The sequence below is a fragment of the Hyla sarda genome, unplaced genomic scaffold (genome assembly GCF_029499605.1).
Source record: "Hyla sarda isolate aHylSar1 unplaced genomic scaffold, aHylSar1.hap1 scaffold_713, whole genome shotgun sequence".
NCBI classification, from domain to species: domain Eukaryota; kingdom Metazoa; phylum Chordata; class Amphibia; order Anura; family Hylidae; genus Hyla; species Hyla sarda.
Window position 1 is genome coordinate 125,001 of NW_026610733.1, and position 22,938 is coordinate 147,938.

The 22,938-nt window shown below is 36.5% G+C and overlaps 1 protein-coding gene across 1 annotated transcript in view; it reads right to left on the bottom strand.

Moving 5' to 3' along the window:
* LOC130344335 (intermembrane lipid transfer protein VPS13D-like) overlaps positions 1 to 22,938 on the bottom strand; it is a gene marked incomplete at its 5' end in the record, with an annotated part of 160,395 nt that overhangs the window by 114,792 nt on the left and 22,665 nt on the right. The window contains 3 exons of the mRNA XM_056554422.1: positions 5,352 to 5,502; positions 8,110 to 8,157; positions 8,714 to 8,849. Coding sequence (XP_056410397.1) covers positions 5,352 to 5,502; positions 8,110 to 8,157; positions 8,714 to 8,849 — 335 coding nt within the window. The remainder of the gene's footprint in view (positions 1 to 5,351; positions 5,503 to 8,109; positions 8,158 to 8,713; positions 8,850 to 22,938) is intronic.

Consider the following 22,938-nt stretch of genomic DNA (forward strand, 5'->3'; position numbering starts at 1 on the left):
TATACACATCCCCCCTATATACACACATATACACATCCCCCTATATATACACATATACACACACCCCTATATATACATATACACATCCCCTATATATACATATACACATCCCCCTATATATACATATACACATCCCCCTATATACATATACACATACCCCTATATACATATACACATACCCTATATACATATACACATCCCCCATATATGTACAAATACACATCCCCCTATATATACATATACACATCCCCTTATATACATATACACATCCCATATATATATATATATATATATACACACACATATACGACATCCCCTATATATATATATATATATATATATATATATATATATATATATATATACACACACACATATACACATCCCCTATATATATATATATATATATATATATATATATATATACATACAAATACACATCCCATATATACATATACACATCCCCCTATATACACACACATCCCCTATACATACAAATACACATCCCCTATATATATATATATATATATATATATATATTTATATACACATATACACATCCCCCCTATACATACACATCCCCCCTATACATACACATCCCCCCTATACATACACATCCCCCTATATATACACATCCCCCTATATATACATACACATCCCCCTATATATACACATCCCCCTATATATACACATACACATCCCCCTATATATACACATACACATCCCCCTATATATACACATACACGTCCCCCTATATATACACATACACGTCCCCCTATATATACACCCCCCCCTATATATACACATCCCCCCTATATATATACACAAATACACATCCCCCTATATATATACACATATACACATCCCCCTATATATACATATACACATCCCCCTATATATACACAAATACACATCCCCCTATATATACACACATATACACATCCCCCCTATATACACACATATACACATCCCCCTATATACACACATATACACATCCCCCTATATACACACATATACACATCCCCCCTATATACACACATATACACATCCCGCCTATATACACACATATACACATCCCGCCTATATACACACATATACACATCCCCCCTATATACACACATATACACATCCCCCCTATATACACACATATACACATCCCCCCTATATACACACATATACACATCCCCTATATACACACATATACACATCCCCCCTATATACACACATATACACATCCCCCCTATATACACACATATACACATCCCCCCTATATACACACATATACACATCCCCCTATATACACACATATACACATCCCCCCTATATACACACATATACACATCCCCCCTATATACACACATATACACATCCCCCCTATATACACACATATACACATCCCCCTATATACACACATATACACATCCCCCCCTATATACACACATATACACATCCCGCCTATATACACACATATACACATCCCGCCTATATACACACATATACACATCCCCCCTATATACACACATATACACATCCCCCCTATATACACACATATACACATCCCCCCTATATACACACATATACACATCCCCTATATACACACATATACACATCCCCCCTATATACACACATATACACATCCCCCTATATAATACACACATATACACATCCCCCCTATATACACACATATACACATCCCCCTATATACACACATATACACATCCCCCCTATATACACACATATACACATCCCCCCTATATACACACATATACACATCCCCCTATATATACACACATACACATCCCTCTATATATACACATCCCCCTATATATACACATACACATACACATCCCCCTATATACACACATATACACACATACACATCCCTCTATATATACACATCCCCCTATATATACACATAAACATCCCCCTATATATACACACATACACATCCCCCTATATATACACATACACATCCCCCTATATATACACATCCCTCTATATATACACATCCCCCTATATACATATACACATCCCCCTATATATACACATACACATCCCCCTATATATACACACATACACATCCCCCTATATATACACACATACATCCCCCTATATATACACACATACACATCCCCCTATATATACACATACACATCCCCCTATATATACACATATCCATATATATATACACATACACATCCCCCTATATACATATACACATCCCCCTATATATACACACATACACATCCCCCTATATACACACATACACATCCCCCTATATATACACATCCCCCTATATATACACATACACACACACACACCCCTATATACACACATACACATCCCCCTATATATACACACATACATCCCCCTATATATACACACATACACATCCCCCTATATATACATATACACATCCCCCTATATACATATACACATCCCCCTATATATACACATCCCCTATATATACACATCCCTCTATATATACACATACACATCCCCCTATATATACACATACACATCCCCCTATATATACACACATTCACATCCCCCTATATATACACACATACACATCCCCCTATATATACACATACACATCCCCCTATATATACACATACACATCCCCCTATATATACACACATACACATCCCCATATATATACACATACACATCCCCCTATATAAACACACATACACATCCCCCTATATATACACATACACATCCCCCTATATATACACATACACATCCCCCTATATACATACATATACACATCCCCCTATATACACACATACACATCCCCCTATATATACACATCCCCCTATATATACACACACACACACACACACACCCCTATATATACACATACACATCCCCCTATATATACACATACACATCCCCCTATATATACACACATCCACATCCCCCTATATATACACATCCCCATATATATACACATCCCCCTATATATATATATACACATCCCCCTATATATACACACATACACATCCCCCTATATATACACATACCCCTATATATACACATACCCCTATATATATACACATACACATCCCCCTATATATACACATACCCCTATATATATACACATACACATCCCCCTATATATACACATACCCCTATATATATACACATACACATCCCCCTATATATACACATACCCCTATATATACACATACACATCCCCCTATATATACACACATACCCCTATATATATACACATACACATCCCCCTATATATATATATATACAAATACACATCCCCCTATATATACACACACATCCCCATATATATACACATCCCCCTATATATACACACATACACATCCCCCTATATATACACATACACATCCCCATATATATATATATATATATATATATATATATATATACAAATACACATCCCCCTATATATACACATCCCCCTATATATATACATCCCCCTATATATACACATACACATCCCCCTATATATACACATACACATCCCCCTATATATACACACATCCACATCCCCCTATATACACACATACACATCCCCATATATACACACATACACATCCCCCTATATATACACACATATACACATCCCCCTATATACACACATATACACATCCCCCTATATACACACATATACACATCCCCCTATATACACACATATACACATCCCCCCTATATATACATACATATACACATCCCCCCTATATACACACATATACACATCCCCCTATATATACACACATATACACATCCCGCCTATATACACACATATACACATCCCGCCTATATACACACATATACACATCCCCCTATATATACACACATATACACATCCCCCTATATACACACATATACACATCCCCCCTATATACACACATACACATCCCCCTATATATACACATATACACATCCCCCTGGAGCCCCCATAATCTGTGGCGCTGTACTATGTCCTCACTGCTCTAACATTGTGTACGACCCCTGGAGCCCCCATAATCCGTGGCGCTGTACAATGTCCTCACTGCTCTAACATTGTGTACGACCCCTGGAGCCCCCATAATCCGTGGCGCTGTACAATGTCCTCACTGCTCTAACATTGTGTACGACCCCTGGAGCCCCCATAATCCGTGGCGCTGTACAATGTCCTCACTGCTCTAACATTGTGTACGACCCCTGGAGCCCCCATAATCTGTGGCGCTGTACAATGTCCTCACTGCTATAACATTGGATATGACCCCTGGAGCCCCCATAATCCGTGGCGCTGTACAATGTCCTCACTGCTCTAACATTGTGTACGGCCCCTGGAGCCCCCATAATCCGTGGCGCTGTACAATGTCCTCACTGCTCTAACATTGTGGACGGCCCCTGGAGCCCCCATAATCCGTGGCGCTGTACAATGTCCTCACTGCTATAACATTGGGTACGGCCCCTGGAGCCCCCATAATCTGTGGCGCTGTACAATGTCCTCACTGCTCTAACATTGTGTACGACCCCTGGAGCCCCCATAATCCGTGGTGCTGTACAATGTCCTCACTGCTCTAACATTGTGTACGGCCCCTGGAGCCTCCATAATCCGTGGCGCTGTACAATGTCCTCACTGCTCTAACATTGTGTACGACCCCTGGAGCCCCCATAATCCGTGGCGCTGTACAATGTCCTCACTGCTCTAACATTGTGTACGGCCCCTGGAGCCCCCATAATCCGTGGCGCTGCACAATGTCCTCACTGCTCTAACATTGTGTACGACCCCTGGAGCCCCCATAATCCGTGGTGCTGTACAATGTCCTCACTGCTCTAACATTGTGTACGACCCCTGGAGCCCCCATAATCCGTGGCGCTGTACAATGTCCTCACTGCTCTAACATTGTGTACGGCCCCTGGAGCCCCCATAATCCGTGGCGCTGTACAATGTCCTCACTGCTCTAACATTGTGTACGGCCCCTGGAGCCCCCATAATCCGTGGTGCTGTACAATGTCCTCACTGCTCTAACATTGTGTACGACCCCTGGAGCCCCCATAATCCGTGGCGCTGTACAATGTCCTCACTGCTATAACATTGGGTACGACCCCTGGAGCCCCCATAATCCGTGGCGCTGTACAATGTCCTCACTGCTCTAACATTGTGTACGGCCCCTGGAGCCCCCATAATCCATGGCGCTGTACAATGTCCTCACTGCTCTAACATTGGGTACGACCCCTGGAGCCCCCATAATCCGTGGCGCTGTACAATGTCCTCACTGCTCTAACATTGTGTACGACCCCTGGAGCCCCCATAATCCGTGGCGCTGTACAATGTCCTCCATTATCCCTTCATAGGAGACCATATAATGAGCACTCACTGTCCGGGGCGGAGGGGCTGTCCAGTCGCAGCTCCATCGGGATCTCCAGCATGTTCTTTACTATCAGAGACGATCGGACAGTCACCACCTTACGAGCGCTGCCCTCCATAGTGACGGCAAACACAACGCGCACGGGGGGCAACGCCGAGAACTGCAACATGGACAGAAAGGTGGAGAAAACAGATTAGTATGAGGAGATGTCCTGATATACTGAAGAGATTCACACGAGAGGGGGAAACCTCATCCAAAGCAGGGAGCCCTATCTAATCGACAGGAGTCTACACAGTAAACAGTGCTGCACTGCGGATTACTATATAGACAGTGCAGGTAAGTGACCATTTCCGGCCCCATCCCCCTGTATATATTCAGGGTCACCAGCCCCATCCAACTGTATATATTCAGGGTCACCGGCCCCATCCCCCTGTATATATTCAGGGTCACCGGCCCATTCCCCCTGTATATATTCAGGGTCACCGGCCCCATCTCTCTGTATATATTCAGGGTCACCGGCCCCTGGAGCCCCCATAATCCGTGGCGCTGCACAATGTCCTCACTGCTCTAACATTGTGTACGACCCCTGGAGCCCCCATAATCCGTGGCGCTGCACAATGTCCTCACTGCTCTAACATTGTGTACGGCCCCTGGAGCCCCCATAATCCGGCCCCATCCCCCTGTATATATTCAGGGTCACCAGCCCCATCCAACTGTATATATTCAGGGTCACCGGCCCCATCCCCCTGTATATATTCAGGGTCACCGGCCCATTCCCCCTGTATATATTCAGGGTCACCGGCCCCATCTCTCTGTATATATTCAGGGTCACCGGCCCATTCTCCCTGTATATATTCAGGGTCACCGGCCCATTCTCCCTGTATATATTCAGGGTCACCGGCCCCATCCCCCTGTATATATTCAGGGTCACCGGCCCCATCCCCCTGTATATATTCAGGGTCACCGGCCCCATCCCCCTGTATATATTCAGGGTCACCGGCCCCATCTCCCTGTATATATTAAGGGTCACCGGCCCCATCTCCCTGTATATATTCAGGCTCACCGGCCCCATCTCCCTGTATATATTTAGGGTCACCGGCCCCATCTCCCTGTATATATTCAGGGTCACCGGCCCCATCTCCCTGTATATATTCAGGGTCACCGGCCCCATCTCCCTGTATATATTCAGGGTCACCGGCCCCATCTCCCTGTATATATTCAGGGTCACCGGCCCCATCTCCCTGTATATATTCAGGGTCACCGGCCCCATCGCCCTGTATATATTCAGGGTCACCGGCCCCATCGCCCTGTATATATTCAGGGTCACCGGCCCCATCCCCCTGTATATATTCAGGGTCACCGGCCCCATCCCCCTGTATATATTCAGGGTCACCGGCCCCATCTCCCTGTATGTATTCAGGGTCACCGGCCCCATCTCCCTGTATATATTCAGGCTCACCGGCCCCATCTCCCTGTATATATTTAGGGTCACCGGCCCCATCTCCCTGTATATATTCAGGGTCACCGGCCCCATCTCCCTGTATATATTCAGGGTCACCGGCCCCATCTCCCTGTATATATTCAGGGTCACCGGCCCCATCTCCCTGTATATATTCAGGGTCACCGGCCCCATCGCCCTGTATATATTCAGGGTCACCGGCCCCATCGCCCTGTATATATTCAGGGTCACCGGCCCCATCCCCCTGTATATATTCAGGGTCACCGGCCCATTCTCCCTGTATATATTCAGGGTCACCGGCCCATTCTCCCTGTATATATTCAGGGTCACCGGCCCATTCTCCCTGTATATATTCAGGGTCACCGGCCCCATCCCCCTGTATATATTCAGGGTCACCGGCCCCATCTCCCTGTATATATTCAGGGTCACCGGCCCCATCTCCCTGTATATATTCAGGGTCACCGGCCCCATCTCCCTGTATATATTCAGGGTCACCGGCCCCATCTCCCTGTATATATTCAGGGTCACCGGCCCCATCTCCCTGTATATATTAAGGGTCACCGGCCCCATCTCCCTGTATATATTAAGGGTCACCGGCCCCATCTCCCTGTATATATTCAGGGTCACCGGCCCCATCTCCCTGTATATATTCAGGGTCACCGGCCCCATCACCCTGTATATATTCAGGGTCACCGGCCCCATCTCCCTGTATATATTCAGGGTCACCGGCCCATTCTCCCTGTATATATTCAGGGTCACCGGCCCATTCTCCTTGTATATATTCAGGGTCACCGGCCCATTCTCCCTGTATATATTCAGGGTCACCGGCCCATTCTCCCTGTATATATTCAGGGTCACCGGCCCCATCCCCCTGTATATATTCAGGGTCACCGGCCCCATCCCTCTGTATATATTCAGGGTCACCGGCCCCATCTCCCTGTATATATTCAGGGTCACCGGCCCATTCCCCCTGTATATATTCAGGCTCACCGGCCCCATCTCCCTGTATATATTCAGGGTCACCGGCCCATTCTCCCTGTATATATTCAGGGTCACCGGCCCATTCTCCCTGTATATATTCAGGGTCACCGGCCCCATCCCCCTGTATATATTCAGGGTCACCGGCCCCATCCCCCTGTATATATTCAGGGTCACCGGCCCCATCCCCCTGTATATATTCAGGGTCACCGGCCCCATCCCCCTGTATATTCAGGGTCACCGGCCCCATCCCCCTGTATATATTTAGGGTCACCCGTCTGTTTCACTTCCTATCATCTGTATATTAATACATTTAAGCCAATAACGTACATAGACCTGAGGATGAATGATGTTGGTTCTGCTTATTGGGCTCCCAACCTACAAAACATAAAGGAAACAGAATATGAGAGCGATGAAGATATAATGTGAGGATCTACGTCATCCGGCGCCTCGTCTGGATCATCGGACTGTCCTGTGCTGGAGACACCGCCGGACAACAGGGGCTGCCAGACCATCAGATTCCAGATTAAGGGTCTGTTCACACACATTGATTTAGCTGCAGAAAAATCATCATCAGAATCCAAGAAAAAATTTTAAGCGGAAAATCTGTAGCAAAATCGTCAGATGTGACCGCGCCCTGTGGGCCCCTAAACAATCGGGATAATCCGGACAGACAATCTATGTGCAGCAGACAGCGCAGAATCGGCGCCGGGATGGCTCAGATCCGCCTCCACTGAATTTCTGAGCAGATTTCACCAGAATTAAAATTTGGGCGGCAGAAGCCGTTACATGTACATTTCTCCGCTGGAAATTTGCGCAGTGTGAACGGCCCTTAGGAGCAAACATACAGAAGGATTGTACAATCCGCAGCAGATCCCGTGTGTGAACACATCCTTAAGGAAAATCAACATAAAAAAGGCAACAAGAGTCTTACGGATGATGAGGAGGAATTCTTATCGGGCGCCGCATAGCGGAAAAATATCCCGACTTTATCCACAGACACCGGGCTGACCTGTTCCCAACCACTGACCCGCACCTGGAGCTGGTGAATCCGTAAGTCGTGAGTGTGTCTGCGAATAGAGAGAGATGAGTGCGACAATCTACAAAACCACAATACACAGGGGCCAAATGAGGAAAGAAAGAATATAACTACTATACATGAGATAAATAAGGACTGTGGAGCCAATGTAGACTGTAGTGTCCGGTCTATTATTATTATTATTATTATTATTATTATTATTATTATACAGGAGGAGTAGATTGTAGTGTCCTGTCTATTATTATTATTATTATTATTATTATACAGGAGGAGTAGACTGTAGTGTCCTGTCTATTATTATTATTATTATTATTATTATACAGGAGGAGTAGACTGTAGTGTCCTGTCTATTATTATTATTATTATACAGGAGGAGTAGACTGTAGTGTCCTGTCTATTATTATTATACAGGAGGAGTAGACTGTAGTGTCCTGTCTATTATTATTATACAGGAGGAGTAGACTGTAGTGTCCTGTCTATTATTATTATTATTATACAGGAGGAGTAGACTGTAGTGTCCTGTCTATTATTATTATTATTATACAGGAGGAGTAGACTGTAGTGTCCTGTCTATTATTATTATACAGGAGGAGTAGACTGTAGTGTCCTGTCTATTATTATTATACAGGAGGAGTAGACTGTAGTGTCCTGTCTATTATTATTATACAGGAGGAGTAGACTGTAGTGTCCTGTCTATTATTATTATTATACAGGAGGAGTAGACTGTAGTGTCCTGTCTATTATTATTATTATTATTATTATTATACAGGAGGAGTAGACTGTAGTGTCCTGTCTATTATTATTATTATTATACAGGAGGAGTAGACTGTAGTGTCCTGTCTATTATTATTATTATTATACAGGAGGAGTAGACTGTAGTGTCCTGTCTATTATTATTATTATTATTATTATTATTATACAGGAGGAGTAGACTGTAGTGTCCTGTCTATTATTATTATTATTATTATTATTATACAGGAGGAGTAGACTGTAGTGTCCTGTCTATTATTATTATTATTATACAGGAGGAGTAGACTGTAGTGTCCTGTCTATTATTATTATACAGGAGGAGTAGACTGTAGTGTCCTGTCTATTATTATTATACAGGAGGAGTAGACTGTAGTGTCCTGTCTATTATTATTATACAGGAGGAGTAGACTGTAGTGTCCTGTCTATTATTATTATACAGGAGGAGTAGACTGTAGTGTCCTGTCTATTATTATTATACAGGAGGAGTAGACTGTAGTGTCCTGTCTATTATTATTATACAGGAGGAGTAGACTGTAGTGTCCTGTCTATTATTATTATACAGGAGGAGTAGACTGTAGTGTCCTGTCTATTATTATTATTATACAGGAGGAGTAGACTGTAGTGTCCTGTCTATTATTATTATTATTATTATTATTATACAGGAGGAGTAGACTGTAGTGTCCTGTCTATTATTATTATTATACAGGAGGAGTAGACTGTAGTGTCCTGTCTATTATTATTATTATTATACAGGAGGAGTAGACTGTAGTGTCCTGTCTATTATTATTATTATTATTATTATTATTATTATACAGGAGGAGTAGACTGTAGTGTCCTGTCTATTATTATTATTATTATTATTATTATTATACAGGAGGAGTAGACTGTAGTGTCCTGTCTATTATTATTATTATTATTATTATTATTATTATTATTATACAGGAGGAGTAGACTGTAGTGTCCTGTCTATTATTATTATTATTATACAGGAGGAGTAGACTGTAGTGTCCTGTCTATTATTATTATTATACAGGAGGAGTAGACTGTAGTGTCCTGTCTATTATTATTATTATTATTATTATACAGGAGGAGTAGACTGTAGTGTCCTGTCTATTATTATTATTATTATACAGGAGGAGTAGACTGTAGTGTCCTGTCTATTATTATTATTATTATTATTATTATTATTATTATACAGGAGGAGTAGATTGTAGTGTCCTGTCTATTATTATTATTATTATTATTATTATTATTATTAAACAGGAGGAGTAGACTGTAGTGTCCTGTCTATTATTATTATTATTATTATTATTATACAGGAGGAGTAGACTGTAGTGTCCTGTCTATTATTATTATTATACAGGAGGAGTAGACTGTAGTGTCCTGTCTATTATTATTATTATACAGGAGGAGTAGACTGTAGTGTCCTGTCTATTATTATTATTATTATTATTATTATACAGGAGGAGTAGACTGTAGTGTCCTGTCTATTATTATTATACAGGAGGAGTAGACTGTAGTGTCCTGTCTATTATTATTATTATACAGGAGGAGTAGACTGTAGTGTCCTGTCTATTATTATTATTATTATTATTATTATACAGGAGGAGTAGACTGTAGTGTCCTGTCTATTATTATTATTATTATTATTATTATTATTATAATACAGGAGGAGTAGACTGTAGTGTCCGGTCTATTATTATTATTATTATTATTATTATTATAATACAGGAGGAGTAGACTGTAGTGTCCGGTCTATTATTATTATTATTATTATTATTATTATAATACAGGAGGAGTAGACTGTAGTGTCCTGTCTATTATTATTATTATTATTATTATTATTATACAGGAGGAGTAGACTGTAGTGTCCTGTCTATTATTATTATTATTATTATTATTATACAGGAGGAGTAGACTGTAGTGTCCGGTCTATTATTATTATTATTATTATTATTATAATACAGGAGGAGTAGACTGTAGTGTCCTGTCTATTATTTTTATTATACAGGAGGAGTAGACTGTAGTGTCCTGTCTATTATTATTATTATACAGGAGGAGTAGACTGTAGTGTCCTGTCTATTATTATTATTATTATTATTATTATACAGGAGGAGTAGACTGTAGTGTCCTGTCTATTATTATTATTATTATTATACAGGAGGAGTAGACTGTAGTGTCCTGTCTATTATTATTATTATACAGGAGGAGTAGACTGTAGTGTCCTGTCTATTATTATTATTATACAGGAGGAGTAGACTGTAGTGTCCTGTCTATTATTATTATGCAGGCGGAGTAGACTGTAGTGTCCTGTCTATTATTATTATTATTATACAGGAGGAGTAGACTGTAGTGTCCTGTCTATTATTATTATTATTATTATACAGGAGGAGTAGACTGTAGTGTCCTGTCTATTATTATTATTATTATACAGGAGGAGTAGACTGTAGTGTCCTGTCTATTATTATTATTATTATTATTATTATACAGGAGGAGTAGACTGTAGTGTCCTGTCTATTATTATTATTATTATTATTATACAGGAGGAGTAGACTGTAGTGTCCTGTCTATTATTATTATTATACAGGAGGAGTAGACTGTAGTGTCCTGTCTATTATTATTATTATACAGGGGGAGTAGACTGTAGTGTCCTGTCTATTATTATTATTATTATTATACAGGAGGAGTAGACTGTAGTGTCCTGTCTATTATTATTATTATACAGGAGGAGTAGACTGTAGTGTCCTGTCTATTATTATTATTATTATTATTATTATTATACAGGAGGAGTAGACTGTAGTGTCCTGTCTATTATTATTATTATTATACAGGAGGAGTAGACTGTAGTGTCCTGTCTATTATTATTATTATTATTATACAGGAGGAGTAGACTGTAGTGTCCTGTCTATTATTATTATTATTATTATATAAGAGGAGTAGACTGTAGTGTCCTGTCTATTATTATTATTATTATACAGGAGGAGTAGACTGTAGTGTCCTGTCTATTATTATTATTATTATACAGGAGGAGTAGACTGTAGTGTCCTGTCTATTATTATTATTATACAGGAGGAGTAGACTGTAGTGTCCTGTCTATTATTATTATTATACAGGAGGAGTAGACTGTAGTGTCCTGTCTATTATTCTTATTATACTGGAGGAGTAGACTGTAGTGTCCTGTCTATTATTATTATTATTATTATACAGGAGGAGTAGACTGTAGTGTCCTGTCTATTATTATTATTATTATACAGGAGGAGTAGACTGTAGTGTCCTGTCTATTATTATTATTATACAGGAGGAGTAGACTGTAGTGTCCTGTCTATTATTATTATTATTATTATACAGGAGGAGTAGACTGTAGTGTCCTGTCTATTATTATTATTATTATATAAGAGGAGTAGACTGTAGTGTCCTGTCTATTATTATTATTATTATACAGGAGGAGTAGACTGTAGTGTCCTGTCTATTATTATTATTATTATTATTATTATACAGGAGGAGTAGACTGTAGTGTCCTGTCTATTATTATTATTATTATTATACAGGAGGAGTAGACTGTAGTGTCCTGTCTATTATTATTATTATTATACAGGAGGAGTAGACTGTAGTGTCCTGTCTATTATTATTATTATTATTATTATACAGGAGGAGTAGACTGTAGTGTCCTGTCTATTATTATTATTATTATTATTATACAGGAGGAGTAGACTGTAGTGTCCTGTCTATTATTATTATTATTATTATTATTATTATTATTATACAGGAGGAGTAGACTGTAGTGTCCTGTCTATTATTATTATTATTATTATACAGGAGGAGTAGACTGTAGTGTCCTGTCTATTATTATTATTATTATTATTATACAGGAGGAGTAGACTGTAGTGTCCTGTCTATTATTATTATTATACAGGAGGAGTAGACTGTAGTGTCCTGTCTATTATTATTATTATACAGGAGGAGTAGACTGTAGTGTCCTGTCTATTATTATTATGCAGGAGGAGTAGACTGTAGTGTCCTGTCTATTATTATTATTATTATACAGGAGGAGTAGACTGTAGTGTCCTGTCTATTATTATTATTATTATTATTATACAGGAGGAGTAGACTGTAGTGTCCTGTCTATTATTATTATTATTATACAGGAGGAGTAGACTGTAGTGTCCTGTCTATTATTATTATTATTATTATTATTATTATACAGGAGGAGTAGACTGTAGTGTCCTGTCTATTATTATTATTATTATTATACAGGAGGAGTAGACTGTAGTGTCCTGTCTATTATTATTATTATTATTATTATACAGGAGGAGTAGACTGTAGTGTCCTGTCTATTATTATTATTATTATACAGGAGGAGTAGACTGTAGTGTCCTGTCTATTATTATTATTATTATACAGGAGGAGTAGACTGTAGTGTCCTGTCTATTATTATTATTATTATTATTATTATACAGGAGGAGTAGACTGTAGTGTCCTGTCTATTATTATTATTATTATACAGGAGGAGTAGACTGTAGTGTCCTGTTTATTATTATTATTATTATTATTATTATTATACAGGAGGAGTAGACTGTAGTGTCCTGTCTATTATTATTATTATACAGGAGGAGTAGACTGTAGTGTCCTGTTTATTATTATTATTATTATTATTATTATTATTATACAGGAGGAGTAGACTGTAGTGTCCTGTCTATTATTATTATTATACAGGAGGAGTAGACTGTAGTGTCCTGTCTATTATTATTATTATTATTATTATTATTATACAGGAGGAGTAGACTGTAGTGTCCTGTCTATTATTATTATTATACAGGAGGAGTAGACTGTAGTGTCCTGTCTATTATTATTATTATACAGGAGGAGTAGACTGTAGTGTCCTGTCTATTATTATTATTATTATCATACAGGAGGAGTAGACTGTAGTGTCCTGTCTATTATTATTATTATTATTATTATTATTATTATTATTATTATTATACAGGAGGAGTAGACTGTAGTGTCCTGTCTATTATTATTATTATTATTATACAGGAGGAGTAGACTGTAGTGTCCTGTCTATTATTATTATTATTATTATTATACAGGAGGAGTAGACTGTAGTGTCCTGTCTATTATTATTATTATTATTATACAGGAGGAGTAGACTGTAGTGTCCTGTTTATTATTATTATTATTATTATTATTATTATTATTATTATACAGGAGGAGTAGACTGTAGTGTCCTGTCTATTATTATTATTATACAGGAGGAGTAGACTGTAGTGTCCTGTCTATTATTATTATTATTATTATTATTATTATTATTATTATACAGGAGGAGTAGACTGTAGTGTCCTGTCTATTATTATTATTATACAGGAGGAGTAGACTGTAGTGTCCTGTCTATTATTATTATTATACAGGAGGAGTAGACTGTAGTGTCCTGTCTATTATTATTATTATCATACAGGAGGAGTAGACTGTAGTGTCCTGTCTATTATTATTATTATTATTATTATTATTATTATTATACAGGAGGAGTAGACTGTAGTGTCCTGTCTATTATTATTATTATTATTATACAGGAGGAGTAGACTGTAGTGTCCTGTCTATTATTATTATTATTATTATTATACAGGAGGAGTAGACTGTAGTGTCCTGTCTATTATTATTATTATACAGGAGGAGTAGACTGTAGTGTCCTGTCTATTATTATTATTATACAGGAGGAGTAGACTGTAGTGTCCTGTCTATTATTATTATTATTATTATTCTTATACAGGAGGAGTAGACTGTAGTGTCCTGTCTATTATTATTATTATTATACAGGAGGAGTAGACTGTAGTGTCCTGTCTATTATTATTATTATACAGGAGGAGTAGACTGTAGTGTCCTGTCTATTATTATTATTATTATTATTATACAGGAGGAGTAGACTGTAGTGTCCTGTCTATTATTATTATTATTATACAGGAGGAGTAGACTGTAGTGTCCTGTCTATTATTATTATTATTATTATTATTATACAGGAGGAGTAGACTGTAGTGTCCTGTCTATTATTATTATACAGGAGAAGTAGACTGTAGTGTCCTGTCTATTATTATTATTATTATACAGGAGGAGTAGACTGTAGTGTCCTGTCTATTATTATTATTATTATACAGGAGGAGTAGACTGTAGTGTCCTGTCTATTATTATTATTATTATTATTATTATACAGGAGGAGTAGACTGTAGTGTCCTGTCTATTATTATTATTATTATACAGGAGGAGTAGACTGTAGTGTCCTGTCTATTATTATTATTATTATTATTATTATACAGGAGGAGTAGACTGTAGTGTCCTGTCTATTATTATTATACAGGAGGAGTAGACTGTAGTGTCCTGTCTATTATTATTATTATTATACAGGAGGAGTAGACTGTAGTGTCCTGTCTATTATTATTATTATTATTATTATACAGGAGGAGTAGACTGTAGTGTCCTGTCTATTATTATTATTATACAGGAGGAGTAGACTGTAGTGTCCTGTCTATTATTATTATTATTATTATACAGGAGGAGTAGACTGTAGTGTCCTGTCTATTATTATTATTATACAGGAGGAGTAGACTGTAGTGTCCTGTCTATTATTATTATTATTATTACAGGAGGAGTAGACTGTAGTGTCCTGTCTATTATTATTATTATACAGGAGGAGTAGACTGTAGTGTCCTGTCTATTATTATTATTATTATACAGGAGGAGTAGACTGTAGTGTCCTGTCTATTATTATTATTATGTCCTGTCTATTATTATTATTATTATACAGGAGGAGTAGACTGTAGTGTCCTGTCTATTATTATTATTATACAGGAGGAGTAGACTGTAGTGTCCTGTCTATTATTATTATTATACAGGAGGAGTAGACTGTAGTGTCCTGTCTATTATTATTATTATTATACAGGAGGAGTAGACTGTAGTGTCCTGTCTATTATTATTATTATTATTATTATACAGGAGGAGTAGACTGTAGTGTCCTGTCTATTATTATTATTATTATTATACAGGAGGAGTAGACTGTAGTGTCCTGTCTATTATTATATTATTATTATTATATACAGGAGGAGTAGACTGTAGTGTCCTGTCTATTATTATTATTATTATTATACAGGAGGAGTAGACTGTAGTGTCCTGTCTATTATTATTATTATTATACAGGAGGAGTAGACTGTAGTGTCCTGTCTATTATTATTATTATTATACAGGAGGAGTAGACTGTAGTGTCCTGTTTATTATTATTATTATTATTATTATTATTATTATTATTATTTTATACAGGAGGAGTAGACTGTAGTGTCCTGTCTATTATTATTATTATTATACAGGAGGAGTAGACTGTAGTGTCCTGTCTATTATTATTATACAGGAGGAGTAGACTGTAGTGTCCTGTCTATTATTATTATTATTATTATTATTATTATTATTATTATTATTATTATACAGGAGGAGTAGACTGTAGTGTCCTGTCTATTATTATTATTATTATACAGGAGGAGTAGACTGTAGTGTCCTGTCTCTATTATTATTATTTATACAGGAGGAGTAGACTGTAGTGTCCTGTCTATTATTATTATTATCATACAGGAGGAGTAGACTGTAGTGTCCTGTCTATTATTATTATTATTATATAGGAGGAGTAGACTGTAGTGTCCTGTCTATTATTATTATTATTATTATTATTATTATTATTATACAGGAGGAGTAGACTGTAGTGTCCTGTCTATTATTATTATTATTATTATTATTATTATTATTATTATACAGGAGGAGTAGACTGTAGTGTCCTGTCTATTATTATTATTATACAGGAGGAGTAGACTGTAGTGTCCTGTCTATTATTATTATTATACAGGAGGAGTAGACTGTAGTGTCCTGTCTATTATTATTATTATTATTATTATACAGGAGGAGTAGACTGTAGTGTCCTGTCTATTATTATTATTATACAGGAGGAGTAGACTGTAGTGTCCTGTCTATTTATTATTATGACAGGGAGGGAGTAGACTGTAGTGTCCTGTCTATTATTATTATTATTATACAGGAGGAGTAGACTGTAGTGTCCTGTCTATTATTATTATTATTATTATACAGGAGGAGTAGACTGTAGTGTCCTGTCTATTATTATTATTATTATACAGGAGGAGTAGACTGTAGTGTCCTGTCTATTATTATTATTATTATTATTATACAGGAGGAGTAGACTGTAGTGTCCTGTCTATTATTATTATTATTATACAGGAGGAGTAGACTGTAGTGTCCTGTCTATTATTATTATTATTATTATTATTATTATTATACAGGAGGAGTAGACTGTATTGTCCTGTCTATTATTATTATTATACAGGAGGAGTAGACTGTAGTGTCCTGTCTATTATTATTATTATTATACAGGAGGAGTAGACTGTAGTGTCCTGTCCATTATTATTATTATACAGGAGGAGTAGACTGTAGTGTCCTATCTATTATTATTATTATACAGGAGGAGTAGACTGTAGTGTCCTGTCTATTATTTTTATTATACAGGAGGAAGTAGACTGTAGTGTCCTGTCTATTATTATTATTATTATTATTACAGGAGGAGTAGACTGTAGTGTCCTGTCTATTATTATTATTATTATACAGGAGGAGTAGACTGTAGTGTCCTGTCTATTATTATTATTATACAGGAGGAGTAGACTGTAGTGTCCTGTCTATTATTATTATTATACAGGAGGAGTAGACTGTAGAGTCCTGTCTATTATTATTATTATTATTATTATTATACAGGAGGAGTAGACTGTAGTGTCCTGTCTATTATTATTATACAGGAGGAGTAGACTGTAGTGTCCTGTCTATTATTATTATACAGGAGGAGTAGACTGTAGTGTCCTGTCTATTATTATTATTATTATTATTATTATACAGGAGGAGTAGACTGTAGTGTCCTGTCTATTATTATTATTATTATACAGGAGGAGTAGACTGTAGTGTCCTGTCTAATTATATTATTATTATTATTATACAGGAGGAGTAGACTGTAGTGTCCTGTCTATTATTATTATTATTATTATTATTATACAGGAGGAGTAGACTGTAGTGTCCTGTCTATTATTATTATTATTATACAGGAGGAGTAGACTGTAGTGTCCTGTCTATTATTATTATTATTATTATATAAGAGGAGTAGACTGTAGTGTCCTGTCTATTATTATTATTATTATTATTATTATACAGGAGGAGTAGACTGTAGTGTCCTGTCTATTATTATTATTATTATACAGGAGGAGTAGACTGTAGTGTCCTGTCTATTATTATTATTATTATATTATATTATTATTATACAGGAGGAGTAGACTGTAGTGTCCTGTCTATTATTATTATTATTATACAGGAGGAGTAGACTGTAGTGTCCTGTCTATTATTATTATTATACAGGAGGAGTAGACTGTAGTGTCCTGTCTATTATTATTATTATACAGGAGGAGTAGACTGTAGTGTCCTGTCTATTATTATTATTATACAGGAGGAGTAGACTGTAGTGTCCTGTCTATTATTATTATTATTATACAGGAGGAGTAGACTGTAGTGTCCTGTCTATTATTATTATTATATTATACAGGAGGAGTAGACTGTAGTGTCCTGTCTATTATTATTATACAGGAGGAGTAGACTGTAGTGTCTGTCTATTATTATTATTATTATTATTATTATACAGGAGGAGTAGACTGTAGTGTCCTGTCTATTATTATTATTATCATACAGGAGGAGTAGACTGTAGTGTCCTGTCTATTATTATTATTATTATTATTATACAGGAGGAGTAGACTGTAGTGTCCTGTCTATTATTATTATTATTATTATACAGGAGGAGTAGCCTGTAGTGTTCTGTCTATTATTATTATTATTATTATACAGGAGGAGTAGACTGTAGTGTCCTGTCTATTATTATTATTATTATACAGGAGGAGTAGACTGTAGTGTCCTGTCTATTATTATTATTATACAGGAGGAGTAGACTGTAGTGTCCTGTCTATTATTATTATTATACAGGAGGAGTAGACTGTAGAGTCCTGTCTATTATTATTATTATTATTATTATACAGGAGGAGTAGACTGAAGTGTCCTGTCTATTATTATTATTATACAGGAGGAGTAGACTGTAGTGTCCTGTCTATTATTATTATACAGGAGGAGTAGACTGTAGTGTCCTGTCTATTATTATTATACAGGAGGAGTAGACTGTAGTGTCCTGTCTATTATTATTATTATTATTATTATTATACAGGAGGAGTAGACTGTAGTGTCCTGTCTATTATTATTATTATACAGGAGGAGTAGACTGTAGTGTCCTGTCTATTATTATTATACAGGAGGAGTAGACTGTAGTGTCCTGTCTATTATTATTATACAGGAGGAGTAGACTGTAGTGTCCTGTCTATTATTATTATTATACAGGAGGAGTAGACTGTAGTGTCCTGTCCATTATTATTATTATACAGGAGGAGTAGACTGTAGTGTCCTGTCTATTATTATTATTATACAGGAGGAGTAGACTGTAGTGTCCTGTCTATTATTATTATTATTATACAGGAGGAGTAGACTGTAGTGTCCTGTCTATTATTATTATTATACAGGAGGAGTAGACTGTAGTGTCCTGTCTATTATTATTATTATACAGGAGGAGTAGACTGTAGAGTCCTGTCTATTATTATTATTATTATATTATTATACAGGAGGAGTAGACTGTAGTGTCCTGTCTATTATTATTATACAGGAGGAGTAGACTGTAGTGTCCTGTCTATTATTATTATTATTATTATTATTATACAGGAGGAGTAGACTGTAGTGTCCTGTCTATTATTATTATTATACAGGAGGAGTAGACTGTAGTGTCCTGTCTATTATTATTATACAGGAGGAGTAGACTGTAGTGTCCTGTCTATTATTATTATTATACAGGAGGAGTAGACTGTAGTGTCCTGTCTATTATTATTATTATTAGTATTATTATACAGGAGGAGTAGACTGTAGTGTCCTGTCTATTATTATTATTATTATACAGGAGGAGTAGACTGTAGTGTCCTGTCTATTATTATTATTATACAGGAGGAGTAGGCTGTAGTGTCCTGTCTATTATTATTATACAGGAGGAGTAGACTGTAGTGTCCTGTCTATTATTATTATTATTATACAGGAGGAGTAGACTGTAGTGTCCTGTCTATTATTATTATTATTATTATTATTATTATTATACAGGAGGAGTAGACTGTAGTGTCCTGTCTATTATTATTATTATTATTATTATACAGGAGGAGTAGACTGTAGTGTCCTGTCTATTATTATTATTATTATTATTATTATTATTATTATTATACAGGAGGAGTAGACTGTAGTGTCCTGTCTATTATTATTATACAGGAGGAGTAGACTGTAGTGTCCTGTCCATTATTATTATTATACAGGAGGAGTAGACTGTAGTGTCCTGTCTATTATTATTATTATACAGGAGGAGTAGACTGTAGTGTCCTGTCTATTATTATTATACAGGAGGAGTAGACTGTAGTGTCCTGTCTATTATTATTATTATTATTATACAGGAGGAGTAGACTGTAGTGTCCTGTCTATTATTATTATTATACAGGAGGAGTAGACTGTAGTGTCCTGTCTATTATTATTATTATACAGGAGTAGACTGTAGTGTCCTGTCTATTATTATTATTATACAGGAGGAGTAGACTGTAGTGTCCTGTCTATTATTATTATTATTATTATTATTATTATACAGGAGGAGTAGACTGTAGTGTCCTGTCTATTATTATTATTATTATACAGGAGGAGTAGACTGTAGTGTCCTGTCTATTATTATTATTATTATTATTATTATTATTATACAGGAGGAGTAGACTGTAGTGTCCTGTCTATTATTATTATTATTATTATTATTATTATACAGGAGGAGTAGACTGTAGTGTCCTGTCTATTATTATTATTATTATACAGGAGGAGTAGACTGTAGTGTCCTGTCCTATTATTATTATTATACAGGAGGAGTAGACTGTAGTGTCCTGTCTATTATTATTATTATACAGGAGGAGTAGACTGTAGTGTCCTGTCTATTATTATTATTATACAGGAGGAGTAGACTGTAGTGTCCTGTCTATTATTATTATTATTATACAGGAGGAGTAGACTGTAGTGTCCTGTCTATTATTATTATTATTATTATTATACAGGAGGAGTAGACTGTAGTGTCCTGTCTATTATTATTATACAGGAGGAGTAGACTGTAGTGTCCTGTCTATTATTATTATACAGGAGGAGTAGACTGTAGTGTTCTGTCTATTATTATTATTATTATTATACAGGAGGAGTAGACTGTAGTGTCCTGTCTATTATTATTATTATCATACAGGAGGAGTAGACTGTAGTGTCCTGTCTATTATTATTATTATTATTATTATACAGGAGGAGTAGACTGTAGTGTCCTGTCTATTATTATTATTATTATTATACAGGAGGAGTAGCCTGTAGTGTCCTGACTATTATTATTATTATTATTATACAGGAGGAGTAGACTGTAGTGTCCTGTCTATTATTATTATTATTATACAGGAGGAGTAGACTGTAGTGTCCTGTCTATTATTATTATTATACAGGAGAGTAGACTGTAGTGTCCTGTCTATTATTATTATTATACAGGAGGAGTAGACTGTAGAGTCCTGTCTATTATTATTATTATTATTATTATTATTATACAGGAGGAGTAGACTGAAGTGTCCTGTCTATTATTATTATTATACAGGAGGAGTAGACTGTAGTGTCCTGTCTATTATTATTATACAGGAGGAGTAGACTGTAGTGTCCTGTCTATTATTATTATACAGGAGGAGTAGACTGTAGTGTCCTGTCTATTATTATTATTATTATTATTATTATTATACAGGAGGAGTAGACTGTAGTGTCCTGTCTATTATTATTATTATACAGGAGGGAGTAGACTGTAGTGTCCTGTCTATTATTATTATACAGGAGGAGTAGACTGTAGTGTCCTGTCTATTATTATTATACAGGAGGAGTAGACTGTAGTGTCCTGTCTATTATTATTATTATTATACAGGAGGAGTAGACTGTAGTGTCCTGTCCATTATTATTATTATACAGGAGGAGTAGACTGTAGTGTCCTGTCTATTATTATTATTATACAGGAGGAGTAGACTGTAGTGTCCTGTCTATTATTATTATTATTATACAGGAGGAGTAGACTGTAGTGTCCTGTCTATTATTATTATTATACAGGAGGAGTAGACTGTAGTGTCCTGTCTATTATTATTATTATTATTATTATACAGGAGGAGTAGACTGTAGTG